The sequence below is a fragment of the Syzygium oleosum genome, unplaced genomic scaffold (genome assembly GCF_021117445.2).
Source record: "Syzygium oleosum isolate NSW1041296 unplaced genomic scaffold, Sole_v2.1 Sole_v2.03, whole genome shotgun sequence".
NCBI classification, from domain to species: domain Eukaryota; kingdom Viridiplantae; phylum Streptophyta; class Magnoliopsida; order Myrtales; family Myrtaceae; genus Syzygium; species Syzygium oleosum.
This window is the reverse complement of record NW_026607487.1, coordinates 16712257-16725915: the sequence shown is the minus strand read 5'-3', so window position 1 is coordinate 16725915 and position 13659 is coordinate 16712257. Positions and strand designations below refer to the sequence as shown.

Below are 13659 nucleotides of genomic sequence, written 5' to 3'. Positions count from 1 at the left end.
CGTCAATCCAGAAATAGGCCCCCAAACTTTCAAAGAAACCACTTAAAATAGAAATGAGCCACAATCAAATCTGCCAACATAACTTCCTAAAGAAAGGAATAGCTCGTAATAGGAAAATCAGATTTTGGTACACAACCTGAGAAGTTTTCCATAAGCCATTAAAGGCTGATGCCAAATAATGCAAAATGAGAAACTATAATTACAAGGCGGCAAAACCAAGAGAGGCATCGTATCTAATAGGGCTTTCCCAGTATATAATCACTTCCAGAAATTAGGGACAAACACATGCATACATATTTGGTTGGCCGGATAAGCTCTTTTACATTCTTCACTGCACGTAAATTGGTAGCGAATAGTACCACAATTCACATTACAGATCATACGGGTTCATCGTGAGCAGCTACAGGGGTTACTGGTGCTATTGTGAACTGCAGTCCCCCGTGTTGACCGGATTGGAGTACAAAAGCAACTTGCCTTGCTGCCAATGCTGCCGCCTCCTGCTTCACAACAGAATACAACAATGCACTATAAAAAACTAGCTCAACACGAACTAGTTGCATCTTTGGACATTGCCAAGTTTTACTACAGTCTGCCATGTCTACCCCGCAATAACCATCATTTTAAGTATTTACTGGATCATTTTTTCTGTTTAACTATACACCCAGGTGACAACGTATTTATTAGTTAAGGAGAGGTAAATCCTAGAGAAAATACCAACAAAACAAGAGGATAAAGAAGAGACTTGCCTGTCTCTGCCTGCGGCGCTGCAAGATACTGATAGCCCAAGCCATTATGTAGCAGGGCAAAAGAAACCCAGCAGCCCGGAGCAAGAAGAGCTGAAAAGGATGAATTGGTTGAACCAGAAATCAAATTGTGGCTATAACCACAAGATATTCAAGAAGGTATAAGAGTGTTTAAGATTAGCTTACGGAGAAATAAGTAGATGCATCGTCATCTCCACCATCATCATCAGGAATGGTCAATGCATGCCGCAGAAGCAGAAGGGCCATTAACTGCCAAGAACCACAGAGTCACAAAATTATGACAGATTTTTGAGTAAGCACAATAATAAGGCTTATGTTCTTCCCAAAATATCAGTAATACAGTTGTACAGGACAAAAAACTGAAGAGGCAAAAATATAGACTACATGGTTCAAAAATTTAAGTTCTTACAATTAAAGCAGCTGAGCGACAGAATGCAGCTCCACTGGCATTTGAGGCAGCATACTCATCATAATCAGCTTCCAAAAAGTGACGCTCTGCCTCTGCAAGTGCTAGGAGACGAGGATCTCGCAGGTCCAGTGGAGTTCCAGATATTGTCCAGCTTTGACTGAAAAGAACAGATAGTCAAATAAAAAGAGGACTGGCAGAAGTGAAAGAAGTAAATTTCTAAGAGAATGGTCTGCATTAGCTTAAAAAAATCCTTCGTTGCGCTAAATAATTTCATTTTTTAAGTTTTGAAGATAAACATTTTGTTTGTTGCTTTTTCACAAGTTTAAAGAATAGGAATCTAGCTCCAATTGCGTTTGCGAAGAAAAATACAAAATAACTCTAGCTTACCCAATATCGATTGTGGTGTCTTCAGGTGGACGAGGTGGGGCAGTATAATTAGGCTGAAATTGCTGTTTAACAGATATAAAAAAGGGATTATGTTCCATCTATGATGACATTGACAGACAAAAGCAAAACTTGAGCAGTTTTTATCTTATCTCTAGGTTGGGATAATAAATATTATTAACAAGTTCTTTGAACACAGAAAATCATGGGACGGCAGGTGAATCTGTTCTATCCGATCTTCCTGAATAACAAGATGACAGCTTACACTGCCCAATTTGTAGAAATAAAACCTTCCAGTTGAATGCACCACAAACTGATGTATGACGTCCTTTGGTGGGACATTAGCTGTGCAGATAATAGCATAAATTTCGCAAAATTCATAGCAAGACAAAAAGCAGTGTGGACCAGATGCGTACCTGATGACAAATCTCACATGTTATGTCGCCTTTCTCATTGCACCAGTGCTGGACACACTTCCTATGAGCATACTGGAAAGCACATACACTGTTACTAAAAAATATTACACGACACAAATGACTTTACATAAGTGAAATCACATCCTTTAATAATAAAAATAATGTTTGAGATCCAGCACAATTTGCAAAAGATGTTTTTCTTTCGACATTCCAAACCTCCCTATTCCCATCGACATGAATAGAATGAGAACATCGCAAGGTGGTTTTCAGCTCATAACTTTTGCTTTTAAAAATTAACTGACAGAATTTGAGAACTATGCAGGATTGCAATAGGAAGCTATTTTTCATTCTCAAAAATGAGAATGAGTACAGAGAAAAAGAAGATGAAAAACTTGTGCAAACCAAACACAGCCCAACACAGCCCAAGCTTTCCACATCAGCTGATCACCTCCAACTTTCCCTGCTCAAATCAAGGCGGAAAATTGAGACAACCCCATTCCCTTTGAGGGCCAAAAAATGCTGCAATCCTTTTCGTTTCAGTTTTTAAAAAGCGATAGGAAACGGCGGAGAAAAACTCCACAAACTCGCAAGTGAACCGTAGAGAGAGCAAAGAGAAAAGCAGCACGATGCACGCCTCCCGCGGAATGACGGAAAACCAACAACATACACGCCTCCCAAACAAAGAGACCTCCGGAACAACAACAACAACGAGCAATCGTAAACCACCACGAGCAACCGTACCTTGAGGCTGCCGCTGCAGGCGCAGGGGGACTCCAGGTTGCTCACGCCGTCCTCGTCCTGGCAAATGCGACACTCGGCCATCTGAATCAGAGGCTCCTCCTCCTCCTCATTCCCCTCCACCTCCGCCGCCGCCTCGCCGCCGCCCCCGCCGCTCGTCGGCGGCGGCGGCGGCGAGGAGGAGGAGGCAGCCGAAGCCTCGGCCTCGTCCCTCGCCGGCGCCAGCCGCACCAGCCGGTCCACGGACAGCACCACGTGATCGCTCATCTTCCTCCCCCCCCGCCCCAAAAAAAAATAAAATCAAACTACACCGAAAGGAAGAAGAAGAAGAAGAGTGGCAAAAAAAACTGAAAACCTAATTAAAGGAAAACTCTAACCGAGGCCAAAAAGGGAGGCGGATCGAAAACCAGGAGATCGCCGGGGGGAAGAGCAGGCGATCGATCTAGCCTCCGGGATTCCGTACGGTACGAAAACGGAAAAAGGAGGGAGAGAGAGAGAGGATCGGAAGCCCCCTTACCGCGCGGAGATCGGTGGGCGGACGGATGGATGGACGGTGGCGGTGGTTTGCTTCGCTCCGGCCGCAGAAGAAAAAGTAGATTTTTTCTTGCCCCCGAGGAGCAGGTGGTGGTGAATGGGACGCGCTTTTCTTCTTCTTAGAGAGAGAGAGAGAGGTTGAATTGCTGCGGAAATTTAGAGGATGAGAGAGAGAGAGAGACGGAGCTTTTTTGGGAAGGAGACGGAGGGGAGTCCCCTCCGTCAAAAAATTTACAGAAAAGCGTTACGCGTTCGGTGACGTCCGTCCAGCTCCGTCCAACTCCAACGGCTCCAATTGAATTTCGACGCGGGGGGGGGGGGGGAAGGGGGGAAGGGGTGTTTCCGTCCTTTCGCGCTCGCCGTCACCTCGCGTCACGGCGTGCGCGCCTCTGGCGTGTTTTTTTCTTTTTTTTTGTGTTCCTTTGACCGCTTCGCTCTCTCCTGGGGGTCGTTTCTGGCCGCGCTCCCCCGCGTTGGGGTCGCTATCGACACTTCTGTTCTTTCTTCTATTTTTTCCGCTTTTTTTTTACTTTTTCCTTTTTCTTTTTCGGTCTTCCTCCCAACAAACTCGTTCTCGTCGCCGAAAAAGTGAAAAAGGAAAAACAGAGAAATCCAAAATCCAAAATCCAAAATCGTCCGACCTTTTTATCTCGAACTTTTCGGATTTCCACGATCGAATCCTTCCGTCGTCGTCGTATCGTGCTACTACGGCTATCTTCAAATTGTGCGCTTTAAAAAAGCGTTTCACTCCCCTCACCAAGGAGGCCCTCACCCGGCCTTTGCCACACCGATCGCGACTGGGGTAACGAGTAACGATGCTCTTCTTATCATCAAGCCTCTCCATTGTCCTCTATAAGTGTTATGATGTACGTGTGGGTTGTGTTAAGAAAATCCCGCATCGAAAAATTAATATGGTGTAGAGCAATTAATATATCTCAGTTGGCCCATAACTCACTAATTTGTGCTTTTGAGTGAAGGTAGGTTGAATTAGATATGTTAACAGGCTCGGACTTAGGCTCGCCTGCTCGGACTTAATTTCTCTCTTGGCGAGTGGACTTAGGGCCCGTTTGGTAACGTGCCAAATAGTGAAAATTTCTGTTCTTTTGTTCCCAGAAATAGTTTGGGAACAGAAATGCGTTTGGTAAACTGTTTGTTCCTGGGCACATTTTTACAAAAATTTGTGCCGAGAAACAGTTTTGGAAGAGAAACAAGAAGTAAAAAGTTGCTTCTTGTTTCTAAGACAATTTTGAGAATCGCTTTTTTTTTTTTTTTCGTTTCTTATTTTTGTGTTGTTCTTCCCTGGCTGAGCCGGCCGCCGGTCGCCGGCGGCCAGCGACCGACCACGCCCTGTGGCCGGCGAGGCGTCACGGCCCTCGCCGGCGAGGGCGAGGGCCGGACCTCACCGCCCGGGCGAGGCGGCCTCGCCCAGATCGAGCGAGGCCGAGCCTCGCCGTGGTCGCGACGGCGAGGTCGGCCTCGCCCGGATCCGGCGAGGCCGAGCCTCGCCGTCGCGACCCACGGCGGCCGACCTCGCCAGTGGGTCGCGACGGCGAGGCCGAGCCTCGCCGTCTCGGGAGAGGCCGCCTCGCCCAGGCGGCGAGGGCCGTGACGCCCTCGCCGGCCCTGGGCTGTGGCCGGTCGCCGGCGACCGGCCATGGCCAAAGAAGAAAATGGGTAAAAAAAAAATTTAAACAATTCAAAATATTATTAAAATATTATTTGGGAACAGAAATTTTGTGTAGTTACTAAACGCATTCTCTTCTTTTCTATTATAGGAATAGAAATTTTGGACAGCTTTATCAAACGCCTTCAAATACTCAGAAATTGTTTCCGGGCACAGAATCAAAAAAAAATCATTTCTGTTCAGAAATAGCTCCCGGGCACAGAATGGTATTCATGCGCACCCTTAGCCTCCCTTTTGGCGATCTCCTGCGCACTCCCAGTGAAGCTGCGAATAATAACCATTCTGTTTCTCTATTTCTATTCCAGAAATAGGTTTTTGAACAAAAATTCGTTTGGTAACGCAACTTCATTTTCTATTTCTAAATCAAATTTTTGTTCCAAAAATAGGTTGGAACAGAAATCAGAAGTTTACAATTTTGTATTTTTCTATTTCTGGAACAGAAATGAGAAGTTAAAATTCTTCTCATCGCTCGCCCTCGCTACTAGTCGGTCGCCCACCTGCCGCCCATCGCCGCCTTCTGCCATTCGCCGTCTCCCACCATCGGCCGCCCTCCTTCCGCCGCCGGCCGCCCTCCTCCCGCCACTGCCTGCCACTAGCCACCATCTCTTGCCGCCCCCGCCGCTGGCCATTGTCTTTTGCCACCGTCCACCTCCCGCCGCCGGCCACCGTCTCCCACCACCGATCGCCCTCCTCCCGCCACCGGCCATCGTCTCTCGTCGCCGGCCTCCTTCCTCCCGTCGCCTCCCACCATTTGCCGTCTCGCGCCCTCCTCCCACCGCCATCCACCGGCCACCGTCTCCCGCCGCTAGCCGCCCTCCTCCTGTTGCCCGTTGTCCTCCGCACTGGCCGCGTCGCCGTGCTCCATCGCCTCCCCTCACTGTCCGCCACCCGCTGTTCGCCACCACTGTCCGCCGCAACCATCTATCTACCGTCCACTTATCGGCCACTCGAGAGGGAGAAATTTTGTGCCTTTGTCGAACTTATTTTTATTTCAAGAACATAAAATTTTGTATAATTATCATACGTGCTTTTTTGCTCAGAAACTCGTCCAGAAACAGAAATAGAAAAATCAATTTATGGCCAGAAATTGATTTCTGAAATAGAATGGTTATCATTCGCAGCCTAAATCTGTCATGCTCCCCCGTATTGTGCCCCCGGCGGTGATGTACGAGGTTTTGCCAGGCCCCCGCCGTTACTTCAATGCTCCGTTCTTTCCTCCTCCTTCCTGATCTTTTGATGCGGGGTTGCATCCATGTCTGTGTGTGCAAGCAGTCGTTTCCTTTTACCGCGTCGCTAATAGTAGGTATAGCAGGGGATTCAATACCAATAAAGGGGTCTAATTCCCTTTAAAAAAAAAACAATATTTTGCAACGACCCTCTTGCCAGCTCCCTGCATCTTGTGTAGTTTCCTACTCCCCCACGTTCAACGAGAGTCCAATGGCGACCGTCAAGTCAACCACTTCCATCGCTGATGTACCAGGTCTGTCGAGCCCCTACAGTTGCAGATGGTCGGACGACATGGCAACTTCGCTTCTCTGCTCTTTCCTCCTCCTTCGTATTGAAAACTCTAGCCAACTCGACGATCTCATCAGAGGCTTTGTACTTCTTCACTGTTCATATGCCTGATTTGTTTCTTGACAATGTATCTTCTAGGATTTTAATTCGGAATAAAACTGCTTGGGAATGCGATTTCCCGGGTACTTTATTGTAACTTTAAAGAGTCTTGTGACTTTCTTGTTGGGATCACCAGACTAATTTATGAGAATAACCAACTGCAATTTTCCTTATGTAATGGTCAGTTGCTTTAACTTGTTTTTTCTTTCGCTTTATTTGTTAATCCATGGCTAATTTGGTTCGAAGTTTTAATGGGGTTGATACCATTTCTCGCCATCAATGACAATGAGGCACACGACGTCAAGTGGGAATATGATGAAGATGGTGCTAGGAATCGTGAAGGAAAGCACTGTAGTGAGAGGAGGAGGACAGAAGAGTTGAAGCAATCTCTTAACTTAAGGTTCAAGGTCACTTTTATCACTTAAAAAGAGGAAAAAAACCCGTGCCTGAAGCCAAAGAAAAGAGTAAGAAAAAATCATAAACTTATTGCAATGATGTCGATTTAGTCATAAACTTTCTAATTTTGTCAATCCAGTCATAAACATTTTGATCTAGTGCCAATTCTATCATTCCGGCTCATTTTGATAGGATATTGCTGACGTGGATGCCGGCTGACCTACGTGATATTACTGACGCTGACATGAGCAATTTTCAATAATTTTTTTTTATTTTTTTCCTTTCTTCTTCCTTTCTTCTTCCTTTTGCCGTGACTGGCTACCGACCATGGCCGGGTTAGCTGGCGTCGCCCAGGTGAAGGTTGCCGTCGCTAGCCACAGGCGAGGCTTGCCCAGGTGAGGGCCAGCCTTGAGGAGGGGAGCCCTTGTCGGGGCTTGGCCTTGCTTAAGCCATATTTGGCGAGGTCGACCTCGCCGGGCGTCGCCTTCGCCCGGTCGAGGCTCACCCTTGCCCGTGGCAAGTGACAACGACCCTCGTCTATGACCAGTGGCCGATCATTGGCAAAAGGAATAAGAAAGGAAAAAAAAAAATTAATAATAATAAAAAAGTACAAAATATTAAAAGATAAAAAATCCGTGCCCGAAGTTAAATGAGCCACGAAAATAGCTTTTTCTTAATATAATCCATTCCGATTCCACACAATTTCGTTAAAAGAGAGATCAACGACTAAATGGAATAACAAGATCTGAAGTTATCGTTTTCTAATCCTTATATAAGTTCTACATCAGGACTTCCAATATAGTTTTGCTCTTCTTATTCAAGCTTTTAGCGAATAAAAAAATCACCACATAACATATGCCATAAATATCCCGTTGCCATCTAAATTTTCCCTCGAAAATTTTTACATTCATTTCATAGGAAAACTAGGATCGAACTCATAGATATTGATAGAATTTGAATCCTTAGTCCCGCGTACGCATTTCTTACTACATTTAGATATTGTACATTTAAATCTAGGAATAGCATGTTCGCACCAAATGAAACGTAGGTCCTGCTACGAATTTCATCTAGATTAATCCGATAGACGGCCTGACACGAGACAGCTAGAATTCATAGGCCTGGCCTCTATGGAAATGTCTGCTATTCTTTCCTTTCCCTTTACATCGGCCAAAGATTGCAAGTCATCCGAATATAATTTCGGTTGCAGCTCCGACATTGTGGGATCGGACACAGCTCCAAGATTGTGGGAGTTTCAAATTAGATAAGAAAATATATATGCGCAATCAAATAAAGTACGATCAATTAAAGTAAGCGCAATCAAGGATACGTAGAATTTTCCAGATATACACACGATCACAAAATATATAGAAAATATCCCGATTATATCTAACAACATTGTTGGAAGTGGACCGGACTCCAAGATTGCCAAATTGGGACAAAATAGATTACAATTCCAAGGATTCAGGAAGTTTGACCGAAATTTTGATGGGTCCTGGGGGTTGGTCATAATCCAAAGTTTGAGGATAAAATGGCGGAGTTTGAGGTCTATCTTCGGTTGAATCTCAAGATGGGAGTTTTTGACCACGGTAGAAGAGGATCAATTCGGATGTTTTCTGACACGGCAAGGATCAATTCGGACGTTTTTGACCACGGCAATTGAAGGCGGGGGATCATCTAACCAAGAATTTTTAGAGAGAATCCGCGAAGAGCTCGAGATAGGAAGGGAAAACAACCGAGCTGGGGACAAGAAGAGAGAAACAGAGTTGTAAAGAACATGGAAATGTGGAAAATTGTCTAAAATGTCTCGAACCTATTGTATGGCGGCTAATTTAATCCTTAGCCTTTACATTTTTGCTAATTCAGTCCCAAACCTTATGACAACTTACCAATACAATTTTAAAACCTTTTAATTGTGTCGATTTAGTCCTAAACCTTTTGACGATTTGTTATATAGTCTTAAACATTTCAACGATTGCCAATGTAGTCATTCTGATCAATTTTTGCTGGAAACCGCTGACGTGGGAATTCGTTAAAAGGTTCGGGACCATATTGGCGAATTTTCAAAATCCTAATAAATAAAATGATTACGACCACCGTTGTAATAAGAGGGTCCACACGTCCACTTTTAGACGAGCGACACGTGTGTTTGGAATTAGTTTCACAATTAGAATTTTCCCGACACTTAACGGTGAATTTTCAAAATCCTAATAAATAAAATGATTACGACCATCGTTGTAATAAGAGAGTCCACACATCCACTTTTAGACGAGCGACACGTGTGCTTGGAATTAGTTTCGCAATTAGAATTTTCCCGATATTTAACGGTGAATGTGTGAGTTATTTATGGTAAATCTAATAAAAAAAATCATTATTATCCGGTGCTCTTGCAGATAGAGGAAACCTAAAACAGCTAATCCGACCAGATTAGGAGCTCAAATCTCCAACCAAGATTACCATAACAATTTCGGTGAGGATAGGGAAAATTACCATACTGCCCTTACCTCGTTCCTCTAGATATAAAACCCTAATACAGAACTTCACTTCTTCCTCACCCCGCGCACCAAGTCCCAGCAGCCTCCTCTGTTTTTCCCAGGTAATCATCTCGCTGCAAGCGCAGGTTGCTTTCTTGATGTTTCTCCTCTTTCTGGGATTTCTCGATCTTGCTCTGTATATCCAGAAGTCAGTGATGCGAGTCTTGTTCGGCGGTAAAGGTCGTTGCTTTATCGAGTATATGAATCGATTGATGGCCGACTGATGCGCATTCAGGAGAGACGATATCTGATTGCCGGCTTTGTCTGCATGGATTGGATTTGAAAAAGGGCATCTTTCTTCTGCTTGATTGATGGTGCTATTGTTCTCGAAGGGATTGGGTCGGCAGAGTCGATTTGTGTGGCATGGCAATTGTTATTGGGAGAGAGAAATCTGTGTTGATGATTCGGTCCCACTTGTTTATACGATTTGGGCATTGGAGTGGTGAATTTAAAGAAGTAGCTTGTTCACGTTCAGGGCTAGCGGCTTATGATCTTCTCTTGTTGCCTCTGCAGATTGTATAAAGAATCACTACTTCCCTGGAAAAGCAATGGCGGTTGCGTTCTATGACCTTGGCTCGGCATCGGGGCTGAAGAAGCTCGATGAATACCTCCTCACGCGTAGCTACATAACTGGGTTGGTGTCCGATCTTCCCTGTCTTATTTTCGCATAAGAAAACGATGGATGAGTTCGAGTGCAGATGTTTATCCTCTGTCTTTGCTATGTTAGGTACCAAGCTTCAAAGGACGACATCACCGTGCATGCAGCGCTTCCAAAGCCCCCGTCGTCTGAATTTGTCAATGTATCTAGGTGGTATAACCACATTGAGGCTCTGTTGAGGATTTCGTAAGTTCTTGTGACAACCTAAGTGTTTTATTCATCTTGGCTTCAGCACTCAAGGCATACGATTGAGCATCTACTTGTTAGTAACGAGTTGGCTTTTTTTTTTTCCTTCCTTTCTAAAGTTAACACTTTACCCATGTCAGTGGTGTTGATGCGGAAGGGTGTGGTGTTATTGTTGAGGGTTTTGCTCCAATCACTGAGGAGGCACTGGCAACTCCCCCTGTTGCCGACACAAAGGCAAGCTTCTCTTTTTTGTTTTTTTTTTAGGGGGGTGGTTTGATAGATTTTTTATTACTGTTTTTGTGCTTCTGTTGAAAGATTTACTTTTAAAACAGAAGTTCGATGGGGTTATGTTCTTTAAACCGTGATTGTGAAACTCAAACACAGAACATTACCATAATATAAACTTTGCTTATCGCAGGCTGCAGCTGCAGAGGATGATGATGATGATGTAGATTTGTTTGGTGAAGAGACTGAAGAGGAGAAGAAGGCTGCTGAGGAACGTGCAGCTGCCGTCAAGGCATCTGGAAAGAAGAAAGAATGTGAGTTTTTTATATACACATGGGAGATAATGATTCAAAGCTCAGTGTTTGTTCGTAGTTCCCTCTCTCATAATTTATTTCCTTTGACATCTAGATTGGTCAAGTTGCTATGGCATTGTAGAATATCAGGAAAAAACCTGTTTTTGATGTTAAGTTACGGTAGAAAATCATGTTATGCGGGAAATACTTCCGATTGTCTGGATGGAGGCTGTCCAAAGCTTATTCATCGTCTATTTTTGACGGAAGCACTAAGGACTGTTCACTTAATCTACTATGCTTTAGAAAATTGAGTCAATGACAATAAAGAGAGATCTTAATGTTCAATACTTATTTTCAGCTGGCAAGTCGTCTGTGCTGTTGGATGTGAAGCCATGGGATGATGAGACTGACATGAAATTGCTTGAGGAAGCAGTAAGAAGCGTCCAAATGGAAGGGTTGCTTTGGGGAGCATGTACGTTCTGTTCCCTTTGTTTGTCTCGGCTTTAATTAATTGCACTAGGTCTTAGCTTTCCTTTTGCCCATTATAGCACGAGTTTTTCTTGCATGGTTATGAAACATCATTTACAATTTTGGTATGTCCTTGTTACTTTCAAATGCACAGGTATTTTAGGGATGTGAAAAAAATATGTTTTCCTCTTATTATTGAATGTTTGGTTCTGCTACCTTGAAGAACCTGCTAGATGAGAAGTCTCTCTGATATAAATATTTAATGTCACACAGCCAAGCTCGTACCTGTGGGCTATGGAATAAAGAAATTGCAAATTATGATGACCATTGTGGATGATTTGGTTTCGGTCGATACTCTCATTGAGGACCATCTTACGGTTGAACCGGTGAACGAATATGTCCAGAGCTGCGACATTGTTGCTTTCAACAAAATATGTAAGAACATTCTCTGGCCGATTATTTGCTATTCTCATCCGTTATACATCATTTTGGAGCTGAGAGGCGCTTACATCTTCTGTAGTATATTTCTGCTTTGGCGCATCTGACTAAATGTTCTTTTGTTTCATTTGTTGCAGAACTCACGTGATGTATCGAGGTTGTGCCGGAGTGGCTTCTCATTGACTTTGAAGCTTGATATTTGGTGTCCTATCTCCCTGAGTTATGTGCGGAACTAGATGCAAGAGACGTATCTCTATCTTCATGGATTTGAAATCCGTATTTTTATTTGGTTAATGTCGGAATGTTACAATTTTCGTCTCGATCTTTTATTCTTTCGACGTTGCGTGCGATGAGGATCAATACAGTATTTGCTGTGGAAATAAAATTTTGATCGAATCTCTGAGGCTACATGATGGGTTTGCTTCCTTTTTCCTTTCCGGAACTTACCTGTACATATTGAACCCGGGATCTGCTGCAGGATTGTGCTCCTTGAGGTAGATTGATATCATATGCTTCAAGTTGATGGAGACTTGCATATACATCAAAATACCTTCATGCATCAAGACAATCATTTATTCTTATAGTAACTTCCCATCTCAAATTTTGATTCTCAGAAAGATGGCTGGTTTTACTTCTATATCAGTGCGGTGACTGCAGTTGTTTCTCTGGATTCTGTGTCTGAACTTTTTTGTTGTGAGGAGAAGAAGAACAAATGAAACAACCGTCTATACTGATTGAAACTACTCCAAGTAGAGACGGAGTCTGCAAGAAAGTAGTGTCGTCCAGTTTTATTTGGACTGATGGCATCCGGATTCACCATTTGATATGCTTGATTTTCCGTCATTCGTTGCCGGAGTTGATTTGGCGCCAATTGAAAAAATCAATCCAGCTTTTCCTTATAAATTTCTTGTTCCCCCCTTCACTCTTTACCTTCACATATCCATTCCCATACCCTCAATTCGCATAGAGAGTGAGAGATCGCGAGTGTGAACGACCAAATATTCAAGATTCGTGCCACTGAGATAAAGAACAAGCCCCACTTCAAGAACGATCCTGAGAGTCAATGTCTTGTTCATCAGGTCCATAGTCCTCGTGTGATGGAGTTCGGGGACAATGAACCTGATGAAACAAGACATTAATTCTCGTGTGATGAACAAGGATCGATCGTCCTCATATGATGCCTGAAGCCAAACGGACAAGATGCACTCAATAAGGTGGAGTAGAAGAGAAGGGGAGTTAGTTAGCAGTTGGAGTTAGCTTTTCTTTCTTTTCACTCTACTGTTTCTTGTTTTCTCAATCTCTTTTCTACTTTAAGAACATGTATATATTTGATCATATGAGACAATTTCTACCAGTACCAGGTACGATAACTAGCTTTTTTTGAACACTTCTATTGACATTTTCCACGTACCAAGACTGACTATTCTTCTTCAATCTTTAGCACATTGTGTACATGTACAAGTCTTTTTTGCTAGTTATACCACAAGGAATTCAACCATTGTTTTTCAGCCTAAGAGAAAAAAAATATAATTTGACTGACTTTCTTCATAGTCGAATTTCATCATTGATTGGTCCGGTTTCTTGTTACGTGGATGATGTGGTAAATAAGAATTCATTTTGGTAGAAAGTTTGTATGAGACCATGTGTTCTTCGTGGATCCTAATCCTAATATGACTTCTAAAATTTCTCGATTGTAATTGCATTGATTTAATATACTAAGTAAAGACGAAGACAAAGTCATAAAACTTTTCTTATTCTCGTGAAACTCATTTTGGGTTTTGTAATACTTGGCAACTTAGGGTGCGCATGAATACCATTCTGTGCCCGGGAACTATTTCTGAACAGAAATGATTTTTTTTTATTCTGTGCCCAGAAACAATTTCTGAGCATTTGAAGGCGTTTGATAAACTGTCCAAAATTT

At 43.4% G+C, this 13659-nt stretch overlaps 2 protein-coding genes across 3 annotated transcripts; one reads left to right on the top strand and one right to left on the bottom strand.

Moving 5' to 3' along the window:
- Positions 1-73: 73 nt before the first annotated feature.
- On the bottom strand, positions 74-3391 carry LOC115672089 (uncharacterized). Of its 2 annotated transcripts, none has more exons than XM_056310208.1 (8): positions 3229-3391; positions 2715-2982; positions 1974-2045; positions 1561-1622; positions 1174-1330; positions 930-1013; positions 747-836; positions 74-500 (listed from the first exon to the last, which is right to left on the bottom strand). In XM_056310208.1, the coding sequence occupies exons 2-8, from the start codon at positions 2976-2978 to the stop codon at positions 378-380; spliced, it is 852 nt and encodes a 283-aa protein (XP_056166183.1). In that variant the 5' UTR covers positions 2979-2982; positions 3229-3391; the 3' UTR covers positions 74-377. The 2 variants fall into 2 exon arrangements, with proteins under 2 accessions (XP_056166183.1, XP_056166184.1); XM_056310209.1 differs by having other exon boundaries at positions 74-497; positions 3229-3389.
- Positions 3392-9381: 5990 nt separating this feature from the next.
- On the top strand, positions 9382-12146 carry LOC115666128 (elongation factor 1-delta). The gene is made up of 8 exons (XM_030587910.2): positions 9382-9532; positions 9984-10104; positions 10198-10314; positions 10455-10548; positions 10733-10853; positions 11191-11304; positions 11574-11735; positions 11876-12146. Coding segments are annotated over exons 2-8 (696 nt in total). The 5' UTR covers positions 9382-9532; positions 9984-10018; the 3' UTR covers positions 11878-12146.
- The last annotated feature ends 1513 nt before the right edge of the window (positions 12147-13659 follow it).